Source organism: Sciurus vulgaris (assembly GCF_902686455.1).
Source record: "Sciurus vulgaris genome assembly, chromosome: 15".
NCBI lineage: Eukaryota > Metazoa > Chordata > Mammalia > Rodentia > Sciuridae > Sciurus > Sciurus vulgaris.
In genome coordinates this window covers 34,647,903-34,673,458 of record NC_136476.1, presented here as the reverse complement: position 1 = coordinate 34,673,458, position 25,556 = coordinate 34,647,903, and the positions used below count along the sequence as shown (strand labels likewise).

Here is a 25,556-nt window from a genome sequence, read left to right as displayed (position 1 = left end):
GCCAGAATGTAATACAAATGACCTGGTCCAATTAACAAGAGTCCTCATTTCCTTCTCATACCTCATGAGCAGTCTTTATGGTCCACATTCTGGCCTTCTGTGTTCCCACCAGAATGACCCCATTAAGCTTCACTTAACAAAATTCAAAGGCTTCTCTAGGCTGCATTTCTGAACTTTTCCAAACTCCTCCTGTAAATCAGTTTCAAAAGCTTCTGAACTATATGGTCAAGTCAATCACAGCAACAATCTCACTTCTTGGTACCAGGTTTCTGTGTTAGTTTTTTGGCATTATGACCAAAATACCTGACAAGAACAACTTAGAGGAAGAAAAGTTTATTTTGGCTCATAATTTCAAAGGTTTAGTCCATGACTGGCCAAGCCCACTGCTCTAAACCAACTGAGCTGAAGCAAAACATTGTAGGGGAAGGATGTGGCAGAGGAGCACTGCTCCATTCATGGTGGCCAGGAAGTAGAGGGGAGGTGCTAGAGGGAAGACAAACTTCCCAGCGTATGCCCCAGTGACCCACCTCCTACACCCACCCCCCACCTGTCAGTTAGCTCATTTAGTCATTCAAACTAGGATGGACTGATTAGGTTACAGTTCTCATAACCATTTCATCTCTGAAAATTTCTGCATTAACATATGAGATTTTGGGGGATGACTCATATCCAAATCATAACAGTATGAATTTATGATTCAGAGAAATTTGATGGACATGACCATCTTCTGTTTTCTGTGCTCTAAAGGCAGTCTAAGTAATATTCATGCTGCATAGTAAACTGGTGACTTATCTATTAACAAATCCTTGCAATACTTCTAACTACTTGTTGACTAATTATGGGTTTTAACATCCAGGACTCACTAAGTATATATTAAAACAAAAATATAATAAGAAAAAACTTTTCATAGCCTTAAAATGTATTTCTATCACTGAGTACCTTCATCAGTTACAATGGTACCTCCTGTTCAATACTAACAAGAAGTCATTTAACCTCTTAATATCCAGTAATTTAAAAAGCTGGCCAGGTGTGGTGGTTCATGCCTGTAATTGTAGTGACTCAGGAGGCTGACACAGAAGAATTGCAAACTTGAGGCTAGCCTCAGCAACTCAGTGAGACCTTGCATCAAAATAAAAAATAAAAAAGGCTGGAGGAAGAAGCTCAATAGTAGAGACCTTGCCTAGCACATGTGAGGTTCTGGGTTCAACCTCCAGTACCACCAACCAACAACAACAACTTGGTGATGACATTGACACACCTCAAATTTTCAGTGTATCCCTTTTCACTTTCTAAAGAATCACAATATTCCTCCTCAACTTCTGTTCATATATACTGTCACAATAATTATCATCATAGTAGCTATCTGTTGAGGGCTTTACATAAGACCCTGTGTTAAAGATTTCATAAAGATTTTTTTTTCTATTTCATCCCATGACATAATTTAATAACATAGAAGGTTAAATACATTGTCATAATTCCCTTCAATTTTATAAAAATTAAAAACAAGGTTTTTTTAGATTTTATGTTTTGTGAGGAAATCACACTGCAAGACAATCATTATACCAAAGATCTGAGGTCCAAGAATTTTCTAAACCTTATTTGCAAATAGAACTCGTGCCTCTTCTAAATAAGCCACAGATATCACATAAGGCTTATTCAGTATGATTTGCCCCCACCCCCCAAACAGAATTCAAGCATTTTCTTCACTTTGGTGCTCTTCTAAGCTCTCTTTTTATCTTAATGAAGGTATACCAGGAAAGGTTTTGATTAAAATACATTATAACGTATACTAGAGAAAAAAAAAATTACCCCTCAACACTGAAGTAATACATACTCCACAGAGAAAAACTATCTGCTGGGTGTGAGCTAAACAGCCATCACTTAGAAATTAAGACAGTAATATTAAATTTATATGGAGACAAGACCTGAAAAATTCCTGAGCAGACAAAGCCAGTTAGGCTTCATAAGTGACTTTAACTTTTAATATAAGCAAAACTTAAACTGAGATATTTCTTATAAATGCCTATTAAAGGAAAATGAAATAACCCTAGCTAATAAGAAGTCATTATTCTGATGTATATAACAAGGGACTTTGCAGCAAGGATAAACCAAATAAGTCAATTGTATACTGTAACTCATCAAATATTCTCTTTGCTTTACTTCTGTGGTCACTCTATAAAAAATTCTTTCCCTGTGTTCCCTGAACACAACCTCTGAATTACTTCTGGTTTGGAGCTGCCTGATTCATGAATCACTGTTGGCCCAAATAAACTCTTTGTTTTATTGTGCCACAATCTATGTTAAACAAATATTTCCTATGTTTTCTTCAGTGAGCTACTGATTAGTCTTCCCCCGCAAAAAAGCTATGTCTAATTTTAGCCAGTACCATGAGAATCATTCAAGGCTTTAAAACCAAAAAGCACTTTCTGAAATCTTCAAAATTACCCTACATCCATCCCACTGGTTATTTAATATACAGCAGTACACAATCTCAAAGTTTTTTGATATAAATTATATATAAGGTATACAACATAATTTGATACACATCTACACTGGTAACTATTACAATCAAACTAACAGCTATCATCTCACATAGACTTTTTGTACATATGTTGAAAATACTTAAGATCTGTTAGCCAATTTCAAGTATACCATACTTAATGTTGTACAATGATCTCCAGAAATCACTCATAAAGTGTGTACATTTTGACCAACATCTCCCATTTCCCTTACTCCCTAACCCTTGGTAACCACCATTCTACTGTTTATATGAGTTTGACTTTTTTAGATTCTACAGTATTTGTCTTTATGTGGCTAGTTTATTTCACTTAGCATAATGTCCTCTGGGTTCATCCATGTTGTTATATATTCGTAATTTCCTTCTTTAAGGCAGCATATAATATATATGTATTTTTTCCACCCCACATTCTTTTATGTCTATCATCATCTGTTGATATAAATTTAGGTTGATTTCATTATCCTGGTTATTGTGAATAATATTGCAATGAACATAGGAGTATAGATATCTCTTCAAGAAAGTGATTTCATTTCCTTAGTATATATACCTAGAAGCAGAATTGCTGGATCATATGAGAGTTTTTTTTTCAATTTTTTGAGGAACTTTCATACTGCTTTCCATAATGGCTATATCAATTTATTTTCCTACAAATAATATACAAGGGTTCCCCCTTCTCTACAATCCCAACATTTGTTAAGTGTTTTTGTTTTGCTGCTAAAATAGAATACCAGAGACTAATTTATAAAGAACAGAAGTCTATTTTTTACAGTTCTCAAGGCTGGGAAGTCAAGATAGATCAAGGAGTCAGCATCTGGTAAGAGTCTACTTGCTGTACCAACCATAACATGGCAAAAGACTTCACATGGGCAAGGGAAAGGGAAGGAGGGAGGGAGTGGGAGAGAGAAGGAGAGGGAGATGAAGGGGAAAGGGGGGAAGGGAGGGAGGGAGGGAGAGGGAGAGAGGAGAAAGATGCCCAAACTCATTCTTTTATAAGTGATAATGGACTCATCCCCACAATAATGGTATTAATCCCCTTATGAGGGCAGAGCCCTGATGACCTAATCACCTCTTAATGATCCCACCACTTACCACTATATCACTGGAGATTAAGTTTCCAACACATGGACTTTGGGGGACACATTCAAACCACATAGCATTATCTTTTTAATTTTATAATAGCCATCCTGACAGTTGTGAGGTGATGCCTCCCTGTAGTTTAGATTTTCATTTCCCTGGTGATTAATGATGTTGAGCACCTTTTCATATACCTGTTAGCCACTTGTATATGTTCTTTGGAAAAACATCCATTAAGGTCCTTTGTCCATTTCTTAATTGAGATATTTGGGGAGTTTTGCTACTGAATTTGTATATTTTGGATATGAGTATATTGCACATAGGATTTGCAAATATTTTATCATTTCAAAGATTGCCTTTTTATTGTTGACTGTTTCCTTTTCTGGGCAGTTTTTTAAATTTTATGTAGTCCCCCTTGTTTGTTTTTGCTTTTGTTGCCTATGTTTTTGGTAGGTGTCCAAAAAAATCACTGCCTGGACCAATACCAGGGAGCTTGTCTTCTCTGATTTCTTCTAGGATTTTTAAGGTTTAAGGTCTTATTAATGTCTTTAATCCATTTTCAGTTGATTTTTGTAGATGATATAAGATAAAGGTCTGATCTTATTCATTTGAACGTGAATATCCAAATAAAATACTTTTAAAACTATGATTCTGTCAACTCCAGGTTTAAATAAGTGAGGAGAGAAAGCTTTATCAATTCCAGAAGATTTAGGATCACTTTTAGTTCTCTTCTTCAGAAAGAACTACTCATATACACATATTTACTATGTATATGTAGTATACATATTAAAATATAAAATGTCTGAGTAATAGTCTGTTTAATAAAACTTAAGGTATCTATGGAATTATTATTAAAAATTACTTTTGTACCTAGCTTTAGACTGAATGATTTACTGCAACTCCCTTAATCCTTAAGTTGCATATTCATTGCTGTATTTTCCTTTAACTGCTGTCACTTAAATTGCCATGCAGAATAGGGCAAATCAGGGTCAGTTTATATAAGCGGCATCAATCTGAAGAACTTCATCAGCCTTTATTTCAAGGCATTATGCAAAGAAAACTGACATTAAGAGAGCCTTAACTGACAGCAAATGAAATCAATCAGCAAATCACTAAGCCATAATAAACTCACTCAATTTGTAGATAACCCTTCCTTTTCCAGGTCTTCACCTAGGCAGTCCATCAAAAACTGTTTTTTGTCCAAGTAGCTAAAATGAATAGCAATTCTGGTTGTAGTACTTGAAAGTTCAAGTGCTCGCAGGCTTTAGTCTCTCAATAATAAGCATTAAAAGGTATTATCTAGTAAGGTTACACTTTACTTAAAAACAGTCTTCAAAATGAAAAAAAGACAAAGGGTTAAGTTTAGGATTTAGTTTTTGCTTCTTAATATTAATGAAAAAAATTATATTCATAAAATGCAGCAGCTCTTCTACTTAGGGCCACCTAGAACTGAAAGTTATAAAAAAAAAATCTGTACTGCATTATGTTTTGTCATTTTTGTGTTTTCCAAATGCACTAAAGTGCATCTCAAACATTTTACACATAGGCAAATACTGTCACATTTCACTGAGTTGGATTTGAAGCACAATGCCCCCATTATAGGGCATAAATAAAGGTGACAAAATGGTTTAAAATAAGAAAACATTATATGCATTGCTTCATATAATAATTAAAAATAGAAGTATTTGGTGAACATTAGCTACCTACATTTTGGCAATGCCTTTACATTGAACTGGAAGAAAATACTGAAACTGTTGCATATTTGATTCTTTTGAAGGCATATGTTGAATTCATCATCAGTCAAAAACCACCAAGAGTCAAAACACTAAAATATTCTTCAATGTACCTACCTGGGTCACTATTCCTGAACCCAGACCTTTTGTAGTTCAGTTCAATGTGGCTCATGTTAATAAAGCATTTTCTAATGTTAAAAACACCTTCATAAGCACATCATTTCATCTGATCTCACCACAATTCTGTGAGCCAAAGCAAGACAGGCACTGTCACCATTTACAGATAAGGAAATGGCAGCTCAGTGCCATTAAGTGACTTGCCAAGGTGGTTAAATTACAGAGCCAGGACTTCAACCCAGGCATTCTGACTCTACACATTTTCTCAAATACTACCTTACTGCCTCTTTCCCCAGAAAATGTAATTATTTTATCTTTTCCAAATACTATGCTGTTAAGAAAGCAATTCCTATTCTGATCCACATGATGTTTCCAGCAAACTCAGTGACATACAGAAAACTGTGCAGATTCATGGTTGCCAACTTCCCTATAATCTGATTTACTTGCTTGTCTTTGAGAAGGGCAAAAACTCAACTTGGATATTGAAAACTAAGCAATCTTACACCTGACAAAGGAATATTTATATGCCAATTATTTAAAGGGAAACAATTGTAAAAAATATTTGTGTGCTATTTATTTTTCAAAGTTCTTTCATACATGTCACATAATCTTCCCAGTCACCCCCAAGATGCACCAGAGCAAGTATTATTCTATCCATTTTACAGAAAAGGAAACTGACATACTGAAAAAATAAAGGACTAAAAGCTCATAGAAAATAGTGATTCTAGGCTAGAACTCCTTATAGCATTTTTGGCACCCTAAGGATAACAATTCATACTCATCCTTAACAAGAAAGGACAATGTTATATTCCACAAGAAAAAGATCAACATTGTATAAAACAACATGAACTCATTCTACCTGTGTAATTTGTATTTAGAGGAAGGATTTCATCTGTGCTATAGACAATCTTATGACTTTCTAGCAAAGTTGCACAATCTTTTCAACCTTCTATAATACTGGTTGTGGTTTAATTTTCCTAATTCTTCATTATAATAAACAAAGAAATAAGAAACAAAAAACAGAAAAAGAACTTTATGAATCAATCACATTTCTGAAGAATTACCACCAGATTATACTTGGTATCAGTTCAGATCACTAATAAGATATAACTCCCACAGAGGATATAATTCAGTGTGTAAGTTAAGAAATTGGAAGTTATAAGATTCTTCAAATCTGTAGTGAAAGTTTTAAAAAGATGCAATTCCTTTCCCCCATAAGTCCTCTTTTCCTTTTCAAAAGGCAAAGAGAGATGAAAGCCCAGGGTGGGGTGGGGGGGTAACACAGCACTGGTCTGAAAAGCCATGATTCAAAATATAAAATGTTTTACCTGTTAAATTTTTTAAAAATAACTTTATAGAACTAATAGCTTTAATGAATATGTTTTCAGCTATCGGCACCAATACTATGTTTTAACAATGAGGTTAAAGAAAAAAATACCTTATTACAATCAATCTTTTAAAATAAAATGTGGAGACTGGTGCTGGGGTTGTGGCTCAGTGGTAGAGTGCTTGCCTAGCAAGCACTGGGTTCCATCCTCAGCATCACATAAAAAATAAATAAATAGATACAATAAACTTATTTTTTAAATGTGGGGACTAAGAAAAGAATGGTAGTATGTATCATCTGGTAAAAATCTGTATTTATTGACAAGAAAGATATCCATGATATGTTATTAGGTTTATATTGTTTAAGGCTTACAAAACTGTATGGCCCAATTACTCTTCAAATACAAATAAAATGTGCACATGAGGTATATTTGTGGTTGAAAAATAACCAGAAGAATATATATTAAATGTTAACACTGGTTGTCTCTAAATGGCAAAATCTCAAATGAACTTACTCTCCGCTCTTCTAAAGAGTATGTTTTTTTATTGTCAAGATCATGTATAACTATAATTTTTGAAAGTTGATTAATATTAGCGAATTTCATGTTAAATTATGTTAAGGCAAATGCCATTATACACCTGAGTATATTATACTATAACTATATTATAATTTATATGTATAATACTAATGATAAGAGTAACAAAATTTTTTAATCAGGCACATTATATTCTTTTATTTATAAAGTAATATTTGTTATATTTAATAAGATTTTCATTCAAAATTCCTCATTTTCATGTTTAAAAAGATGATCAGCTCTCTGAAATTTCACTATATAGATGGGATGTAGAAGAAAAATAACAAGATGAAATAATCTTTTAAATAAAATTGCATAATGTCTCTTTAATTTCTAAGTATGCCAAAAATGTAGAAATTTCTTGCAGAACAATTAGAAGGTTGTTGCCTTAAGGACTGCAACAGAGAACACGTTAATATTTATTAACGATAATCTTGATATTTTCATTCTCTGACAGTTTAGGTACAAATATCATTTATTTCATCCCTTTGTACACAAAAAATTATAACAAAATTCCCTGCAAGATGCTCTTTATCTATATAGATACCAAAAAAAAAAAAAAAAAAACACTCAAAGAAATGTATACACCTGAAAAATAAGAATAAAGTCTACCAAAAGTCATGAATATAACACACAGCTGAAAACCATTCTAAATAAGGACCATGTAATGACACTGTGGGTTAGGAGTGATTAAAGGATTACTGTATTTACAGGGAAGACTCTGTTGTTTAAATCTTTATAAATAAATGGTTTCACAATGAAGACTCTAATGAAGTGTTTATAAACATACACTTACAAAATATACTACATTTCCAGAGGTATTGATATTATGCACTAAGCCTTAAACACTTCAATGAGATGGTCTGGGAGACTCTTTTAAGTGATGTGGGTCTAGAAGTTAAAAAAAAAAAAAGTATAGATATAGATATAGATATAGATATATATGGCAAGTTTCTTGAGCATGGATGGCTTAGATAAAAGCAGCTTTTTAAGTCATCTTGCCAAGTGTCTGAAATCAAGAATTTCATTCACCCATATATACAGAGGGCCTCAGGGCCTCCTCTGTGAGGGATGGTTCTGAGCTCTGAGGATGATGCAGTGAACAAGGCCACATTCCTGATCTCATGAAGCTTTCAAACTAGTGAAGCAATCAAATACTAAGTATTTACACTGTATCTTTAGTAACAGATTATAAGCATTTCCAATGGAATAACCCATTCATCAACACACTAATGTTATGAGTTAAAGAACTTTCATTATCTTTATTTTAGAAATGAAGAGCCCAAACAGAAAAGTTAAGTAACTTGCCCAGTTAATTCTCTTTTGGATTTCTATTCTTTCCATTATTTCTATACAACTGAAACTGTATTCTACAGAAAGACCCTATCTTTATTCTTTTCTTCTCAGCCATCTTAAAAAAAACAAACAAAAGCCAGGCATGATGGCACAAGCCTTTAATTCCAGCTACTCCAAAGGCTGAACCAGGAGAAAAACAAGTTCAAGGCCAGTCTCAGCAACTTACCAAGACACTGTCTTGAAACGAAAAAATATAATAAAAAGGACTGGGTATCTCACTGGTAAAGTGCCTCTAGGTTCAATTTCCAGTACCAAAAGCAAACAAAAACCAGTAAGCCATAGTTAGCAGAAGACAGAATGGCATGATTAAAAGCATGAATGGACGTGTTACCCTGCTCATTTGATCTGTGACTTTGGTGTCTTACTTCATCTTAATAAACTTTGGTTTCTTCCTTTGTAAAATGAATAAAAGCAGAGCACCAATCATTCACAAAATTATTTAAATGATTAATGAGATTATAACACAAGTTCTTAAAGTAACAAGCACAAAGCACTCAATAAATGTTAGCTATCATTAGTTTTTTAAAATATTTTTTAGTTGTAGATGGACACAATACTTGTATTTTTTTCATTTTTATGTAGTGCTGCAGATTGAACCCAGTGCCTCACAGGTGCTACGCAAGCACTCTACCACTGAGTTACAACCCCAGCTCTTGTTATTTTTATTTAATGATTATTTGCTTTTTATCAGTGATGGGGATTAAGACACATTTATTGATTGCCTGCCAATATTTGCCAATTATTACCAGCCTTCTAGATCATAATTGTCATCAGGTTTTTATTGCTGTGATCAAAATAGTGACAAGAAACAACTTAGAGGAGAAAAAGTTTGTTTTGGCTCATGGTTTCAGAAGTTCAGTTCACGGCAGGCTGACTTCATTGCTTTGGGCTCAGGGTGAGGGAGAGCATCATGGTGAAAGAGCATGGTGGAGAAGAGATACTCCATTAGTCATGGTGAACAAGAAGCACATGGCGAAAGGAAGAGGTCACAGGAAAGAACAATCCTTCCAGGGCACACCCCTAGACACCCAACTCCTCTGCCCATGCCCGACCTTCATACAGTTACCACCCAGTTAGCCTATTTTAAACAATGATAGACTGATTATATTATAGTTCTTATAATCTAATCATTTCACCTGTAAATATTCCTGCATTAACACAGAAATTTTGGGGAGACTCCTCATATTCCAACCACAATAATTATTGGAAAAAAAAGGCAATTTAGAGTATATGGTAATGAAAATGAGACATTACCTTTATAAATATTTTTTATTAAAAAGTCTTGCTTTCTTAGCATACTAACCTTTTCAGTTAAAGCTATGTGATCTAATCTGGGTGTTTTCATTTTTATCAATATTGTAGTGAAAGTCTAACATACTATTATTTGGGACATGAAAACATTAATATAATAGTACTAAACCTGCCAGAGGAGCTTAGACATTGAAGACAGGCCTCACTGGAAAATCATATGACATTAAAAAGTAAATAGGAAGCTAAAAGAGATTACATTTAATAAAATCATTCAAAGCTTTTTGAAAAAAAAAATAGGAAAGAGTAAAGGAACTAAATGGAAAAATGTTGAGAAAAAGGTTCCTAAATAACCCTTCCTGGAAATATAAAACACCCACACACATCCTTAAAAGTCACAAAAACAAGTTATTTTTGCTTCCTGGTCTTTACCAGGGGCCTCTGTGCTAGGCACAGGGCTCCACTTAGCATGCCTTGCTCCATTCCATCCTACCACAAGTCTGAGACACTGCAAGCAACACACTTTTTGTAACTGGGAAACTGAGGCAAAATGCTAGCAGATCTGAGAGACAAGTTGAACTGAATTTTCTCCTGTAGGAAAGCATTAGTTATGTGCTTTTCTAGGTTCAAAGAGAATAGGTAATCCATGTACCTTTTTCACCTCTCAATAGTGCTCACCAGTCTTCCTTCCATCCAAGATTATACCTTAATAAAGCTTGCCCCCGTAGAAAAAAGAAAACTCCAACTCCTACTCTTCTGAATGACAGCTGTGCAGGGTGGGAAATGGTTCCTACATTGCCACACCTACACAGTGATTCTCTCTTCATTATCAGAGGTCACACACACAGAGTAGTCCATCAGCACAGAGTCAGAGTACAAAGCTAAACAAATACTGAATTTCTCTATCAGTATGTCAAAAAGACATCTGCAGTCTCATATTTCTTATAGCACTACTCACAAAAACCAAGATATGGAATCAACCTAGGTTTCCATCCATGAATGAATAAAGAAAACGTGGTATAGATACATAATGGAATATTATTCAGCAATAAAAATGAATAATACCCTGTCATCTACAGCAGCATAGATGAGCCTGGAGGACATTCTCTTAAGTGAAATAAATCAGGCACAGAAAGATAAATACCACATGTTCTCACTCATGTGTGTAAATTAAATGAGTTGGTCGCACAGAAATAAAGAATAGAATAATGATTGCCAGAAGGTGGGGGCAGGGGTGTGAACAGAAAGAGGCTGATTATCAGATACAAAAATACAGTTAGGTGGAATAAGTTCTACTGTTCTATAGCACAATACAGTGATTCTAGTTAATTCTAGTTAATTTATTGTATATTTCAAAGTAGCTAGAATAAAGGATTTTCAATGTTCTCAACACAGAAAGGATGTTTGAGGTGAAGCGCATACACACACGTGTGTGTGTGTTATGAATTACCCTGATTTGATCATGATGAAGTGCATACATGTATCAAAATATCTGTGTCTCATAAATATGTACAACATTTACATGATAAATAAATTTTTAAATACTGAATTCCTGAATAAGTAGCCACATTTAGCATAAATACACACGTTTTTATACTGTAAAAGGTAAAACGTACTTTAAATAAATAAAACGTACTTTAAATACTTTCATAGTATTAGGTTATCAAATGGAAACATTTTTATCTGTAAATGTCTACAACACAACACAAAACTTGACCTACATCACATATAGATGTATAATTAATATTGTACAAATAGAAGAAAAACTATTACAGATTTCCAAGCTTTAATGTTTAGCATTTACCATAGGTGTCTAAATTCTTTAGTGTCAGATCTACTAGTTCAGCTTTGCAGTCAACTACTTTTATACTTAGATCCAGGCTCTGGGGTCTGCCATTTACTTGTGTTGATTTGAAGAGAGTTACCTGTTGTGGTTGTTGTTTATCCACTGTAAAATGTAGACAGAGACAACTATTTTATAGGCCCAGTATGAAAATTAAATGACATTATGGTACCTGGTACATATTAAGTTTTTACTGAAATGGTAGCTATTATTACTATGACTGTCATCTAATTTTCTAACTACAATGTATATTACAGCATGTTATTGAAAAACTTAACGAGCATTTAGGTAACAGAAGATTTTTGTTAGAACCTGGAAAAGATAGTAGTTTAAACTGCAGGTCTCTTACATTTCCTTCTTGCTATTCTTAGGCATCAGAACCATAAAGAGTTCATGCTCTGCCCCAAAAAATAGCATTCCTAGGAATCAGTTTCCTTTCAAATTATAAGATCTAGTTTGAGAGAAGTTTTCATTTGTGAATTATGACAAATACTACACCCCATGAAATTCTGAATCAAGATAGACAAGTAAAGAACTATTTTACAACCTCTGGAAAAATCTCAAATCACATTGTATTAATGGTCTCAATGAATTCTTCTTTTAATATTTTTATTTGTAGATAGACACAATACCTTTAATTTATTTATATGTGTTGCTGAGGATGGAACCCAGTGCCTCACACCTGCTAGGCAAGCGCTCTAACACTGACCTGCAACCCCAGCCTTCAATGAATTCTTATAAATACCAGTAATCAAATTTAAACATACATTTTAATTTTGTCCTAAATAACAGTATAGTATTCTAGTCTATAAAATAAAATAAAAATATTTTATGCTTAATTATATAATTTTATATATGTATATATATATTTAGATATATTGATAGGCATAATGAAAGAAACAATAGTATTTATTTCTTTGTAGAGCATTAGTTTGGGGACTAATAAGATAAAATTAGGGTATGGAGCATGTACAAAGTAAACATAGAATCACATGGACTCACATTAATTTTGTAAAAAAAATTAAAATTCCACAGGGCCATAAACTGAAGAATGAAAAAGATTATTTTAAAATTCAAAAAAGAGACTGAATTTTAAGAGATATTTCTCTTTGAAACAAATTGGAAAATCTAGAGTGCTGATGAATGAGAACAACTCTGTTGGAATATCAGTTTTCCTATAATTTACATAACTTCATCTAATGAAGGTTTTGGATGTTAAAAGGAGGATAACACATACAGAATTTTGTCTTGTCTGATTTAAAAGGGAGTTTAACCTTAAGGAAAGTTATTTTCACAAGAATACAGTAATGACATAAAACAGGATATCTAAACATTTGAAAACGAATGTTTCTGAAAATAAGTTTCTTTATTTAGTCAATTTTAAAGTTATTTGAGGTTTTACAATTTGGTGTTTTGAGTTTCTAAATAAAATGACCTGGTTTGCGCATATTATAATACTTAATAAAACTAAATGATAAAGGCTAAAGTTTTCTTCAATACAATATATAGTTAGGTTCTAGTTTTGCTGAAATTAAATTACCACATTAAAATGTTGAACATGTTTTGGATTTAACATTGAAAAATTTCAGGTATTTCTCTTAGTAATTTTAATCTAAGTGATTTAAAACAGCAAGAGCAACAAATAAAGACTAGCTAAAAGAGATAACTGTCTCGTGTCTTATTGTCCTCCACTGATAGTAAAGTATGTTCTTTTAACACTGTACTTTGCTGCAAAATACACATTTTTTCCTTTGTAAAAACACTTTTCTGGATTATTTTAATAGGCTAGTTCTAGGCTTTAAAATAATCTATGTGTGAACTATACTGCTACATGATAGAAGAAAATGCAGAAAAATTCATTTGCATCTCCTTTAAATTATTCACAATACTTCGAGGCTTTCATTCTCTCCAGTTAGTGCAATCTCTTTTGCTATATGTCTCAGTAGCAAACAATGTTATTTAGACTCTAACCTGGCATGCTACAACCTCTGGCCCGCCCTTGAGCCCCTCCATTGCAAAGGTCTCCAGGTGCAGTTTGGGTAGCTGCAGGGTGAAGTCATTCCTACTTGCTGCAGTCCGTGACAGCGAGATCTGATCTCTGACCTAAAGGGAAAAAAACAGCATCAATGGTAATTCCCCTTCAGACACATTAACTGGGATGAACTGGGTCCCCTTGAGCCCACTGAGTGGACTTGCATTGATCGCTGGACCTGAAATCCATGAATAAATTTAGGACTAATTGATTTTTCGTTGCAAATAAATCTCTAATTCAGAGTGCTGGGGGAGAATGTTAAGAAGAAAAAGCATCCTCCTGCTTGAAATGAAGAAGGGGAAGAAGAGTCACTGGAGCTCTTCTGATCAAGAGGTTTTGAATTATTTTTTCACAGTTCCACCCTGAAAATAAAAAGGAAAGAAAAAAAAAACACGTTCAAAAATCAAAAACAAACAGCATTTTCCTAATTATTGTCATTCTTAATAATACGTTTAATTGATATTAACTAATACATTAAACCAACAGTTATGAGGTTTCTTTGAAAAAAACTTCACTAGTATGTACTCAGGAATAAAAACAAATATACTCAACACAAAAGGATACTTAAAAATATACAAATAAGAGGTTTGTTTACCCATTTTACTGTTCTAAAATTGTAGGATTTTATTAAACCTGAGTTTTAACAATTAAATACATGTAAATCAACTTGGTTGCACAACTCCCATGAAAGGTAAATGAGATAAAATCAGTAGTATTTGTACTACATTTTAAGTATTCAGAAAGGTAACAATACAAGCACATCACAGATATAGGAGAAACACCAATTCTCCAGCCAGAATGAAATCAGAGGCAGTTGGTATCACACTGCCACCTACTGGACAAATGAGAAAATGTTCATTAGACATAGAGAAATGCTCAGAAACAGGTATTTTGGATTTTAATTTCCAAATTTAGGGAAAGCCTTAAGATTTCCACTGTCTAGCTTGCATTTAGGAGAGTTAAGCCTTAATTTTTAATCATACAGTTTAATGATACTATTTTTTATACATAGCATGTTTTCTAGCTTCAAATGCTTGAATCAGTTTTTAAATATTTAGCACTTTGCTATATTTGATAAATATTATACAATTAGCTTATAGATAGAGGAGAAAACAGTTTTTATGAGATAGCAAAGATCAAGAATGGGGGTAACTAAAAAATAACATTAATTGCCCAAATAAATTTTGGGATATTTATATCTCATTTTATCTGAGCAACTTCAAATGTAACTTGGCAATAATGTAAGCAGTTTTTCAATTTCCATTTTTCTATTATACTTGAGCAGCTTATAAAACTGCTTGAATTATTTTTTACTATATGAATTACATAATATAAACAGCTCACAAAACTATCATTCTCCATAGCATGTCCCTAAACCAGCAAACACAAACGTTATGAGATTTTTAATTGTTCATGCTATCTATGAGTATAAGAATCTTTATATTTCCCAAGTTGATCTCAATATTTCCTGTCAATACATGAATGTGAAAGCGTATACTGCAAAATATATTACAATGAAATTATTATAATTTATAGAGTGAGTACTATGTGCACACTAGAGTTCCAATTCAGAGTATATATTTATCTGTAACATTTTCCAGAGTTTTCAATCAGGATATGAATGCTACAAAACTCACTTAGCATAACAAAGTTAATCATATTTTACAAATATATGTGGCTTTAGATTTCATATTTTGTATGTATGGATACTTTCTTGCTTTTTTGTCACCAATGTGCACTCAGATAAAAGAAAACATTAATGTGGATTAAGGTACTGAGAATTTATCAACATCAAACCACTAGTGTTTTGCCTTCTACCCTTCTGAACCATAGTCAATAGATCTAAATATTTTACTGCACCCTGGCCAATTCATTGTTTGATGTTTAAAAACTCACCCAGAATCAAAGAAAATTTATTAAATTTGAGCCCCCAAATGAGATACTATTAGCTTTGAAAGTCAAGTTTAACTGCGATATTGATGATTCTCTTTTTTCTGTGACAAAATTCACTGGGGAAATCCTGGATGTCAAAGTACAAAAGCAGATTGCTAATACGGGCAAAGGAGGGGGGAACACCATAAGCAATGTAGGTATAACCCACTACACAGTTCATGCACTGGAGGTCCTTTAACCTGATTAAAATCAGGCACCATACTTCACCCAAGAAGCTTGACATACAGTGAACAGTAAGCCACATTTTATATTCTCTAAATAAACTTTGAGCAATATTAAGCAGGGACATTTGGCACTTAAAATTATGATTTTTGTCATTTTAATGTTTTTATTATGACATTACTTAATTTATATTAGATTTTTAAAACTTTTAAATACAGCTTTTTTTTAATATACCTAGTGATGGACATTGCAATTAAGCTATTTGAATAATATGCATGCATTTAAGGTTTCTCTGGTTGTTTTGAGGTGGGGTTTCACCATGTTACTCAGGCCAACCTTGAACTCCTAGTCTCATGATCCCCCTGCAGCCACCTCTTGAGTAACTGGGACTAGGAGTAGCTGGGACTGTAGGTGTGTGCCACCATGCCTGGCTTAATGTGCATGTGTTAATGCTTTCATTTAGTTACAAATTATCTGTTGAATGTTGGCAGTGCCATCAAGAGACAGTGATCTAGGATAAATAACAGATGAAGGAAGTATCACAAATATTTCTACAAAAACTATAAGAGTTTTTCTCCATTTTAAATGAAACAAATCTTGAGAGAAGGCTTCTAAAATGTTCTCCAAATATTTCTAGAAAATGTTTTATAAAAAGTCTTGAAAAGGGATTATCTAGAACTTCTTTTAGTTTGATGAAAAAAGAGAATTGAAAGCATCATATTGTCACAAATAACTGACAATAGGACAAGCAAAAATATAACAGGGCAGGCAGGAAAGATGATAAGGAAGAGAAAAAGGTAGGGTGAAAAGGAGACACTGTTCAGAAAGAATGCAGAAGGCAAGTCTGAATTTCAGGGTGTGAACAAGGACAATCAGGGAACAAATCAACACAGAACAGGAAGAAAGGACTCTCATCTTGCTGCATTAAGTTTGTTTACGAAAAGATAGAACCACAAGGCTTCTAACCTGAGCAACTAAAATATTTTCTGAAAAAAGAGAATGTGGAATTTCTTTAGGAAATACTTCCCATTAGATAAAAAAAAAAAAAAATATTCTTTTCAAGAATGAGAATCTAAAGCAAATTCCTTATTGCTAGAATTTTTTGGAATAATATTAGAAGAGTAAAATTATATTTCCTAAAAGGAAATGTAAGCTCATCTTTTAAAGCTTGTATTTCATATGAATTAGAATTAAACAACTAAAAGTCACCTAACCATGAATTAAATCATAATCTGAAAAGCCAGCCTTTAATTCTGCTTACAACACATCATTATTCATCTTAAAAATAAGATTCTATATCCTTTCACTCATTTTCATTTATAGATTTCAGTAATAAAAACATATTTTCTACTTCAAAATGTCACACATAAAATCTCAACTTATCAATTTTATATATTCTTAAAACATCCTATAAAACTGCATAATTTCTTAATATTTGTAAAAATAATAATAGCTACATTACTTCTCTGACTTTTTTATTTTTAGAAAGAGCAGTTTAGTTTCGTCCTTTCTTGTTACTTTTTTTTAAAGGACAGATTTTTCTAATAGGTCATAAGAAATGAGATGTAAAGAGAAAAATAAATGAAATTTGCTCAAAACTCACAACACTGTCATGAAAAATAAGTATTTCAAAAGAGATATATCTTTTAAAATATACTGTTTTATAATAATTCAGTTCTACAAGACCCATAAGATACATGCTTATGAATCTATTCCTATTCCTCTGATTAACCTTTACTAACAAGTCATCTGTTTTCTAATTTTCTGTACTTGTACCATACTACAAAAAAGAGATTTCTGCCATAAATAACAACTATGAAATTAGTTATTTCTGGAAAAATTACTCAGCTCTTAAAATGTGATCCTCCATCTTTTATCATGAACAGTTATAAATCCCCCTGCACTCAATGTTCTGATTTTTTTAAAAAATCACATAACAGATGGCAAGACTGATGAAATAAAGATTGTACATAAAAACTGAAATAGACTTCAGAACACATGTAAGAATATGTATACTTTGCCTGAGTCCTGAATGCCTTGGAAAAGCAACTGATAACAGGACTTTACATCATATTTTTAATTTGCCTAAAATTTTATTTACTTCAATCTAGTATGACCTCAGGGACTTCAAAATAAACTGTTTACCAGAGATAGTCCAATACAAAGGGACTTCTACAAGATTTCCTACAATCATCCTGTGTACACCATTTACTTTGCCTCCATTTGCCTTCCTTCCTTTGTCCTACTCCTTCTTTGGGCATTCTTTTACTTCCATTGATCCTTATTGCTTTCCCTTCTCCTTTTTATTTTATTTTCATCTTACTAGAGCAGACTGGGTGCTACTTTTCAACATACACAATAGAGAGCAGTGTGCAGCAGGCATTACATCCCAGGTACAAAATCAGCCCCCAACTATTATTGTACATAAAATTTTACTGGAGCACAACTATACCCATTTGTTTACCTATCACACGTGAAGGCTTTCCTGCTGCAATGGCAGAGTTGAGCAGTTGAGATAAACACCATATGGGTCACAAACCTAAAATATTTATTGTCTGGACCACTATAGAAAAAGTTGTTCATCTACTACCCTAAAGGTATAGAAGCAAACACTATTTGTCACCACCCAAAAAGCACTTTTAAGTTATTATTATCTCTTACTAGAGACTCTACAAATAATTTCTAAGTCAGTCAATCTTGTGTCACCAACACAGGGTGCCATCTCAAAGACACTTTCTGGATCCTTTTATCCAAGTGTTTTATGACATGAGTGTACCATCTCTGACATATTTTCAAATTTTACATGGTCTAGTATACAACTTGACTGAGATTAACTTTTCTGGCATAGCTACTGACCACCTATTCTAATAACTAATTAACAGATAATCTGGTTAAACAATCATAAGAGGCACACTAGAGAGGCTTATATAAATACAAAGAGAAGGGAGCCAGTCAGAGTTAACCACTTTGTAATAATATTGTAAGAAAGACATTATGCATAGAGAGGCTCTTAAGAATGTAATCAGGCAAAAACCTCATCCAAGCTCATGGAGTTTTCAGTGCAGAAGAACAAGAAAATAATTTTTAAAAAATATTCAGACAGTTCCAAGATTCTGATATGTACCCAGTGATAGAAGGAGGAATCAAAGTATGGCAATGCAATGAAAATGACATCAGGAACTGTACAGTTATATTTAGATGGATATTTCCCTTCTTTTACATTTTTCTTAAGTATTTAATATATAAAATGAACAGATAACTGTACTATTTCTGTTTGTAATACTACCACTAGTACTCCTCACAGTATTTCATACTTATCAAAGTGCACTCACATAACCCCACTTGATTCTGTTATCCATCTTGTGAATAGCTATTGCCATCCTAATATGAGAATACTGAATCCAGTGCTTTTAGAATCAAATAATAACATCTCCTAATGTCTACACATGGACAGTTTATAGCTTAAGAAATTACTTAAGATTTTGGTTCTTATTCCATTTCCCTACCTAAAAACCATTATTTTCCCACTCTATCTCTGGTGTTTCTCTCTCTCTCTCTCTCTCTCTCTCTCTCTCTCTCTCTCTCTCTCTCTCTCTCTCTCTCTCTCTCTCTCTCTCTCTCTCTCTCTTTCTCTCTCTCTCTCACACACACACACACACACAAATTATGCTGAGACACTAGTTACCTGTGTAGCAGTCATCCATATACAACAGTCACAATTTCACATGGAAGATCCCCAAACCATGATGTCCCAGGATGCATGCAACAGTTCCTGCTGTGCTCCACACCCATTAGGAGACTTTGGTACTCTCTCGGCAGAGGTGGGCACTGCAGTAAGCATAAAAACTCAAAATTGGAAAACCAGGAGTGAGAAACTAGCCCTTTTTTGCTGGCAGATTATTGAACTTAACCAACTCTGGAGCAGGGCCAGCTCCAGAATGCCAGTTGCTATCATCAGAAAAGAAGGCAAAATCTGCCACCACAACCACCCCACACATTACAGTTACATCCCAATTATGGAACTAAAAAAACAGATCTCTTGGATCAAATTATGAAGCTGGCCACATACCAATTAAAGATCTGAAACACTGACCACTCAAATCAAATTATCAAGCTGGAAAATAGGGTGATTTAATCATGAACATCTTATAAAGATACTAGACAGACATGATAAATCTATGGTGTAGCTACATACCAAGAACGCCCCTCACAAACAGATTATCATGACCTTGGACTATTTTAACAAACACAAAAACCCATACCTAAGTATAGAGAAATGTATTTATAAATTGTTACAGTCTTCCATATAGAGATATTTCCTTTCCTACAGCAAATTATTCCAAAAAAAAAAAAAAAAAGACAGATGCACAGTGAAATTAGTTATTTAGATCTGTTAAAGCTAAAAGCTGTTAAGCATATGTACATGACACTCTGCAGTCTCTTATCCTTAGTTGTCAAGGTTTTTAAATCCCTCTTGAGCTGGAGTACCATTTCTTTCCTGTCTAGGTCAGAACGACACTGAACAATATGAATGATGGCACACGAGAAGGCGATATGGACTGAGTGGTCATCATCAAGCCAGCTGTGTTAACACCTGTGTGTCCTGCATAGCTGATCTTCAGGAAACAGGACCAAAAAAATGAGAATGGAAAGGAGTTCAAACAAGTGACATTTAGAGAATCATTGATGAGCCACTAATTATTAGATTTTTAGAAGCAGAAGATCATATTTCAACTTCTAAAATACTGTCAGTTTCATAAATTAAAAATTATTCTGTGGTCTTTTTACTCCTTATAAATGCACTGAAAGCTAAAAGTCAAAGATAATTATGTATTATTATATATTCTGTTCAACCATTTTTTAAATAAAATTATAAAATCATATTTAAATATTTGTCCATATGGTATCTTCATCTGTCATATCCTGTTTGACTCTATTCCATTTCACAATCCACTTTAAAACAGAAGTAACCATTTTTCTATTTCATAGAAGTCAAACTAGCTGGTACCTATAAATTCATTGTTAGCATATTTCTCTTTCCTATGGATACTCTTACGATTGAATTTAGGCTTTTTCCTCTAGATTTTGACTAGGCAAAGTAAATATAGATGCTATTTTAGCCATCGAAGTATGTAACAATAGCAGCAGGACTTCCATTGGAATCTGAAAATGGCTTTAGTTATGTTTAGAGACCATATGATGGTAAAGTTTGACTCATTCAACAAATATCCATTAAGTACCTACTGGGTACCAGACATGGTAATAGATTCTGAGGATATAAAAATTAAGGAGACAGAATTCCATCCCTCAAATACTTCAAATTGGAGCAGCATAATTAATCTCTCAAAGTACATTTCCAAGCCTTCCATTTATCAATAATATTTTGTTCCTCCTGTCAATTGCTATACCACCTTCTTTCCTTGCTAGAGTACTGTTAATCAATCTCAGATACTTATCTTTAGCCCTGACTTTTACCCTGAGGTTCAAACTTACATGGCCTGATGATTACTTCACATTACCTTAAACGCAGTAGTTTTAAAACAAAACTCATCATTGCCTCCCTTCTACAACCTACATTAAAAAAAAAAAAAAAAAAAAAAAAAAAAAAAAAAAAAAAAGCCCGCTTTTTGTATTACTAGCATTAATGGCATAGCATTAATGGCATAGTGCCATAATAGGAATCATCCTTCCCCTCTTTCTCATCCCCCTTTTCTCATCCCTGTCATTTTACTAAGTTTCACATCCTTTCTTCAAACATCACCTGCCATCACTTTCCTAGTTCAAACCTTCATCAGCCCTCACTAGTCTTCACATTAGAGAACTCCCCCTAAAAGAGTTCTCTATTCACAGACTCACAGTTCTTAAACCCATCTTCATTACTTCTTGTATCCAGTCTACAGAATATGCTCTCCAGAGCTCAAAATTCAATAAGGAAATTTAACCACATCACTCCCTAGCTTAAACCCTGGTTTACTCCCTACTGCCTCTGCAATAGCATTCAAGGTTTTTAGCATTCAAACAAGTTCTTCCATGACCTAGATAGATAATTTTAAGCTAGTACAGTTCCTAACATATTACATACAAGAAAAATATTGTAGAATTAAGCTATATTGTATTTTATTATGGTTTTAAAGGTTTTAAGTAACTTTACCAAAGAAGCAAATTCAAAATGATATCAGCAAAAACTCCCAGGACTTCCAAATTATTGTTCCAGTGTCATTTCAGCTTGATAAACTTAAAGCATTAATGTATGTCAGGTCTTATGAAGTTTTTCAGGTTTCTAGATGTGATTTCCTGTTTTATCTTTTAGATTATTGTCTTAAGTCAGCTTTTTGGTAATATGACAAAATACCAGGAAAATTGACTTAAAAGGAGGAAAGATGTATTTTGGCTCACGGTTTCAGAGGTTTCAGTCCCTGGTCACTTGGACCCATTGTTTTGGGCCTGTGATGGCACACTATATTACAGCAGAGGAAGCCATGAGTTTACCACATGGTACCTGGAATGCAGAGAGAGCCAGGAAGGGGCTAGTGTCTCAATTTCCCCTTCAAGGGCACATTCCCAATGACTTGACTTCCTTCCACTAGATCCCACTCCCAAAGGTTCCTCACCTTCCAGTAGCACTCCAGGCTAGCAACCAATCCTTTAGCATATGGGCTCTGAGGGGACATTTAAGATGCAAACCATAGCAATGATTTACAGAAATAGCAACTGACACTTCTCACTGGTACCTTTAAAGTTCATAGTATACTATGATCATGCATAGGGAAGTATATGATATAGTTAGTCCTTCCAAATTTGTAGGACTCAAGCAATTTCTAAAAGCATCAAGAATCTAGACATTCTGCCAATTTAATGACGTATATAATTTCTACAAAAAGAGTTTTATATTCCTCTTCACATCCCAATTTTACCAATATTCTCTTACTTTCATTCTTAGGTGAACTGAGATACCTATTAAGGATTTTTTCATAAATAAATACTTATTTAATTTTATCATACCTAACTCTAAATAATCCTGACATTATTCTACCAATACGGACATCATAGTATCCTTAAAATTATTATAATACAATCACTCTACTTTCCTTTTCCCCCTATAAAACAGAAATACTTGAGCATATTTGGAGATACTCTTAATTTTTAAAAAACAAAGAAATAAGCAATACCTGTATTATCAGTAATACTGGAAGCCTGCTGGTAAAGCTATTAGGAAAATAAAAATATATTCTTTTAAGGATTGATGTTGAAAAAATAGAAGAATAAGGAATTCTAAGGTAAGTCCCTCCAAAAAGCAGGAAAATGATAAAATTTATCAGAATCATTTTTTTTTTTCAGAATCTGGAAACTCATTCAAAGTTTACAGTACCCAGATGAAAGCTCAATCAGGAAAAACCTGAATCTTGGTATTTAAAGAAATTTCTATATATTATTTGACCACTAACCTAACAGAACAGACACTCAAGTGGCCCCACATGAAAGAAGATATGGACTTTACAAAATTGGTTTTAAAATGCCACTAAACAAAGAAACAACTAGAATAGCAAAAACAACCCTGGAAATGGAGAAGAATCTAATTTCTGAGGTTGCTAGATTATAATATTCAAAATATCTACTTTTCAACAAAAAGTTAAGTATGCTAAAAAGAGAGTGTGGTCCATAGACAAGAAAAACAGAAACGGGAACTGCTCCTAAGGAATCTTAGATATTAAACTCATTATACAACAACTTTAAACAAATCATTTTAAATATATCTAAAAAGTTAAAGAAAACCATCTATGAAGAACTAAAGGAAACCATGAAAAAAATGTCTTTCAAAATAGAAAATAAAGAAAGTATACAAAGGAACCAAACAAATTTTAGAGTTCATATATTTAAAATTCTGAAAAAAAAAAGGAAAAACCCTTCAACCAAGAATTCAATATCTAACAAAAGTATCCTTCCCAAATAAAAGAGAGGGCAGGTGTGGTGGTATAGGCCAGTGATTCCAGCTACTAGAGATCCTGAGGCAGGAGAACGGCAAGTAAATTCAAGACAGTCTCGGCAACTTAGGGAGACAGTCTCAAAATAAAAATATTTATTATTAACATTATTATTATTATTATTATTATTTTAATGTTTCAACTTTTCTGGGTATTATTTGAGGGACTCTTTTTTGGCTTGTCTATCCTGAAGTACTACTAGGGGGGCCCAGTATATGGTAAAACCCTGGGGACTTTAAGAACAAAAAAGCAGTTTGACTAACATGAAGGTTTTAGAGGCCCACAGAAACTCTAACCAGAGTTTCCTGATGAAAGGTTTTCTGTATAAAGACAATCCTTAAACAGACTGAATCAAACACCATTACCCTATGTAAATGTATGATTACACAAATGGTATGCCTCTACTTCATGTACAGAGAAACAAGTTGTACCCCGTTTGTTTTCAATAAAAATAAATTTTAAAAAAAGACAATCCTTAAATACTAGGAGAGGTGGTGTTTTGTTGTTCTATTTTTTTCTAATGCATAGATACCAACACAAAGAGTCAAGGAAAATTGCAGAAAACCGCGGCTGCTTGCCGACAGGGCTGCTTCAAGCGGCTCGCCGGGCAGCTTCTCTTATGGGAAACCTCGGCTTCTTTGTCTTTTCGCTTACCGAAAACCACTTGCAGAAAACCGCCGCTCCTCGCACATATGGGCCAACCAGCGGGACAGAAGACACGGTACTCTTTAGAAGTTCATGAAGCAGCTTCCCTTTTATTCAAATAACACCCTCAATATATAAGCAGTCTCATGCATAAGCAATTGTAACCAGATATGTCCATCCAATCCTGTTAAAGGTCAAGCAATCACTAGCTGGAGCATACATGTAAAGTATATCTGTCCACGTGCTAGGCAGCTGAACTGATTATAATACAGCCAATTGTAAAGCGTTCTGCCTTTCTCCATGCATATTCAGAACACCGTTTGCTCTCTGCCAGTCGCCACCTTCGGATGCACGTGGTATAACCCTGGGCCCCAGGTTCCGCGTGCCACAGAAAATGGTGAAACAAACACAATCCAAAAGAAAAACAAGATGAAACTCCAAATCCAGCCCTATTAAGATGGAGATACATTCATTACCTGAAATAATTGAAAATACTGTCATAAAAGGAACAAATAAACTCAGGAGAACAATAGGTGAACAAAGTGAGAGTTTCAACAATGAAACAAAATTTAAAAATAAATCAAACAAAAATTCTAAATCAGAAGAATGACTGAACTAAAATTTTAACAGAAGAGTTCGACAGGAGACTAGAACCAGTAGAAGAAAGAATCAATGAACTCAAAGATGGATCATCTGAAATTATCCAGTTAGAGGAAAGAAAAAAGATGGAAAGGAATGAAGATAACTTAAGGGACTTAGAGGACATCACCAAGTAGACCAACATACACATTATAAGAGTCAAAGAAGGAGAAGAGAGAGAAAAAGGACCAGAAAGTTTATTCAAAGAAATAATGGTTTAATAACTTCCCAAATCTGAAGAAGGAAATAGGCGTTAAGATTCAGGAATTCCAAAGAGGCTTGATAAAATAAAACCAAATAAATCCACACTGAAATTCATTATAACAAATTGTCGAATGTCAAAAGACAAAGAA

The 25,556-nt window shown here is 33.6% G+C and overlaps 1 protein-coding gene across 6 annotated transcripts in view; it reads right to left on the bottom strand.

The window, feature by feature from the left end:
* CCDC171 (coiled-coil domain containing 171) overlaps positions 1-25,556 on the bottom strand; it is a 455,940-nt gene that overhangs the window by 150,262 nt on the left and 280,122 nt on the right. For all 6 annotated transcript variants that reach the window (XM_079112670.1, XM_079112671.1, XM_079112672.1 and 3 more), the window contains one exon: positions 13,762-13,893. In XM_079112670.1, the coding sequence (XP_078968796.1) occupies positions 13,762-13,893 (132 nt within the window). The remainder of the gene's footprint in view (positions 1-13,761; positions 13,894-25,556) is intronic.